This window comes from Sprattus sprattus, assembly GCF_963457725.1.
Source record: "Sprattus sprattus genome assembly, chromosome: 1".
In the NCBI taxonomy this organism is placed as follows: domain Eukaryota; kingdom Metazoa; phylum Chordata; class Actinopteri; order Clupeiformes; family Clupeidae; genus Sprattus; species Sprattus sprattus.
In genome coordinates this window covers 55,357,840-55,361,099 of record NC_137920.1, presented here as the reverse complement: position 1 = coordinate 55,361,099, position 3,260 = coordinate 55,357,840, and the positions used below count along the sequence as shown (strand labels likewise).

General features: G+C 44.9%; 1 protein-coding gene across 1 annotated transcript in view; it reads left to right on the top strand.

Annotated features, from left to right (window-relative positions):
* Positions 1–1,193: 1,193 nt before the first annotated feature.
* The window catches only part of postna (periostin, osteoblast specific factor a), a gene marked incomplete at its 5' end in the record, with an annotated part of 24,662 nt that continues 22,595 nt past the window's right edge, over positions 1,194–3,260 (top strand). The window contains 2 exons of the mRNA XM_080847687.1: positions 1,194–1,312; positions 2,133–2,231. Of these exons, the coding sequence (XP_080703813.1) occupies positions 1,194–1,312; positions 2,133–2,231 (218 nt within the window). The remainder of the gene's footprint in view (positions 1,313–2,132; positions 2,232–3,260) is intronic.

Sequence of the window (3,260 nt, the reverse complement as noted above, 5' to 3'; positions counted from 1 at the left end):
AGTTTGCTTGTTGGACTCTGTTTTCTCTGGCCTCTCATAAGGTCATAGATCACAACTTGGCTGGATGCTGATTCTGCTGCTCTAGTTTGGTACGTCAGATGCACTGACTACCCTTCACCACTAGAGGTAGTGCTCTTCACAGAGCTCTGCTGCAAATCACAGCAACAGTTTCACCAGCAACCTCAGCTGATTACCTCACACATACACATACACACACGCACCCCCACCATCACAATCCTCTATTTGTTCTTTCATGCATTTGAGTTGCCAAAGAGAATGAGATAAGTGGAGATTAGCTGCCTGGGAATCTTCCCCTTGTTCCAAAGTGCTCCCATCTGGCTTGGGCTTGTTTAGGGGGAACCCTTGGGCCATATATCTCAGCTACCTCCAGCCTGTCACCGCGCAATGTCCAGAAGCTTGGTGATGAGATGGTTAGGGGTTGCCATGGGGATAAGCTGTGACAATGCCCATCTGAAGGCATGCCATCATTCTAATCAGTCCACAGCAGACAGACAGTTTTTGGGAGCCTGACAGAAGCCTGATTTCCTTCAGGCGTAGCAATCTTACAGTTCTGGATTGGAGTAGAGATTCTTACAGGGGAGGTGAGTTGTCAAGGGTTTATAAGTGTGTGTGTAACTATGTTGTCAGGGGATGGTGTGTGTGTGTGTGTATGTGTGTCTAAGCATGCATGAGTGTGTGTGTGTGTGTGTGTGTGGGAGTATGGATGTGTGAGGAGGTAAGGTTATAAAGGTTAGATCTATCACAGCTCATTCAACCCCTACAGCTCACAAAAATGTCTTCCAAGGTTTTTTAATAGTTGTACTGATCAAATACTGAACGGTCTCTGATGACAAATTAACTAAGCTCGATCAGTGCCTTTCACAGGATGCATACATGAAGCCATTTTCTTGTTCAGAGCAAAAGGCAAGCAGCATTGTAGGCGTTCAGGGTTCTCAGGGAGGGGATTGATACTGGAAATAGGTTTTGTCCCTCAGTTCGAGAGAGAGAGAAAGAGAGAGAGAGAGAGAGAGATAGAAAGAGAGAGAGAGAGAGACAGAGAGGAAGAGAGAGTGGGGAGAAGCCTGGGGTGGGTGGGTAGGTGGGTGTAACAGTATATAAGCTGACTCTCTATCATGGGCTCCCATTATTGCAGTGTTTTTTTTAAAGTGTGTTGATCAGCAGAAGTGGTCAGGATGAAGCTCCTGTTCGCAGCCTCCTTTGCCCTGCTGGTGATGGCCTCCCTGGACTCAGTGGACTCGTCTGCCTATGACAAGATTGTGACACATAGTCGCATCCGGGCCAAGAAAGAGGGGTAAGAGAGAGAGAGAGAGAGAGAGAGAGAGTGTGTGTGTTTGTGTGTGTGTGTGTGTGTGTGTGTGTGTGTGTGTGTGTGTGTGTGTGTGTGTTGCTATCACTATTGTTGTTATGAATATTGTTGTATTGAGTGCTTTGGCGACAATGTATCGTGCATTCATGCCAATAAAGCCATTTGAAATTGAAAAAATTGAAATTGAGAGAGAGAGAGAGAGAGAGAGAGAAATTCATGATAGAGATTCAAACAAGTGTGAGTGTGTGTGTCTGTCTCTGTGTGTTTGTAGGTGTAGGTGTAGGTGTGACAAGATATATTATTTATTATGGTCTTTGATATACAAAACATTTTGGTAATACTGCAATGTGCAATGTTGAGAGCAAATATTTATTAGAATTAATAATGAGAGTTAATGACAAGAAAACTATGCAACTTTGGCAGCAAAGTATGAATTATTATTTTTAAGTGGTTGCATGTCAGCAAGGAAGAGCACATTATTCTGCACACATGGTGATCAGCATGAGTGCAAACAAATGGAGTTGATCAAAGTTTCCATTATTGACGCTGTTCTGGACTGTCTGGACTGTCCGGAGACAGTCTCTATAACCTGACTTTTTAGCTATTTAGTGTTCCCTACGTCTGAGTATACAGAATAATAAATCTGAGAAAATGACTGAAAATTACTTCTTACTGAGTTTTGAACTGTGAGAACACCACTGGGTTATTATAATATTAAGTGTCTGTAAGTTTAAGCTGTCTGTGGAGTTCTTTGCACTGATGGAGTTTTTTGCCCCAACCATCCCCCTGCCCCCCCTTCCCATAGACCCAATGTGTGTGCTCTCCAGCAGGTCATGGGGACCAAGAAGAAGTATTTCAGCACATGCAGGGCCTGGTACAAGGGATCCATCTGTGGCAAGAAAGCGTAAGTGCAGTCTGTTCCCTTATGGTTTCCATTGTTCACTTTCCCTTTCTCACAGATGGGACACTTTTCTGAATGTGCCAGAACAAAAGGTTCCCATTACAAATTAAATTCCTCACAGAAAACTTTTGAAAACTCACAGGACTTTTATGTGGCACCTAGGGGATAAGGTCCTATGTAGGCATCTCATAAATCAAGGAAGGGTTAAAGGCATTCCTATCAAACTATCAACATTCAATAAAAATGCCACTGCAAGATAAGTCATGACAGTCATATAGAAGAAATCCAATGAATCCAATGAATCACTGCGTGACGTGACATGTTCATGGGGTGTGGGGCAGGTAACCAGATGTGAAAAGGCAAAAGGGTCGCTGATGTTATGATGGGCGACTTTGATAACCTGACCTCTGCCCGGGGCTCACTCCCACATTCACTTACCGACTGACACTTTCAATAACCAATCAGTGACAGAGGTTGGCTCGGTGACACCACCAGAGGTCCATTGCCCCAGGGGGCTGGTCATCTGTCTTCATCTATGGAGTGTGTTTCAACAGAAAGGGTAGTTTGTTTATGGTAGTGTGTGTGTGTATGTGTGTGTGTGTGCGTGCTGCTGTGTGGCTGTGTGTATTTGTTATTTATGCCAGTTTGCCTTTAGGTCTCTACGTGTGTGTCTGTTCGTGTGTGTGTGTGTGTGTGTGTGTGAATTCGTATGTGCCTATGTTTAGATGCATCAAAAAGGCTGTTGCTTCAGCTGGGAGGTAATTACAGTGTGACATGTTTATAACCTCATAGCCAGGCCCTGGATGTACAGAGGAATCTCTGCCAAGCGGCCCTGACATCTTCCGTCTGGTGCCAGCGCGCATGATGCTAATGGAATGTTGAGAGGTTGGCAGCGATGCGGGCGAGAGCACTGTCGGGCGTTGCTTGTCATGTGTCAGATTAGGTTTTTAATGATGAAGGAGTGGGACAGTGCACGGGTGCACAGGAGAGGATCATGACTGGCATGGGATGCTGTTTGCGTTTGGTGTGTTG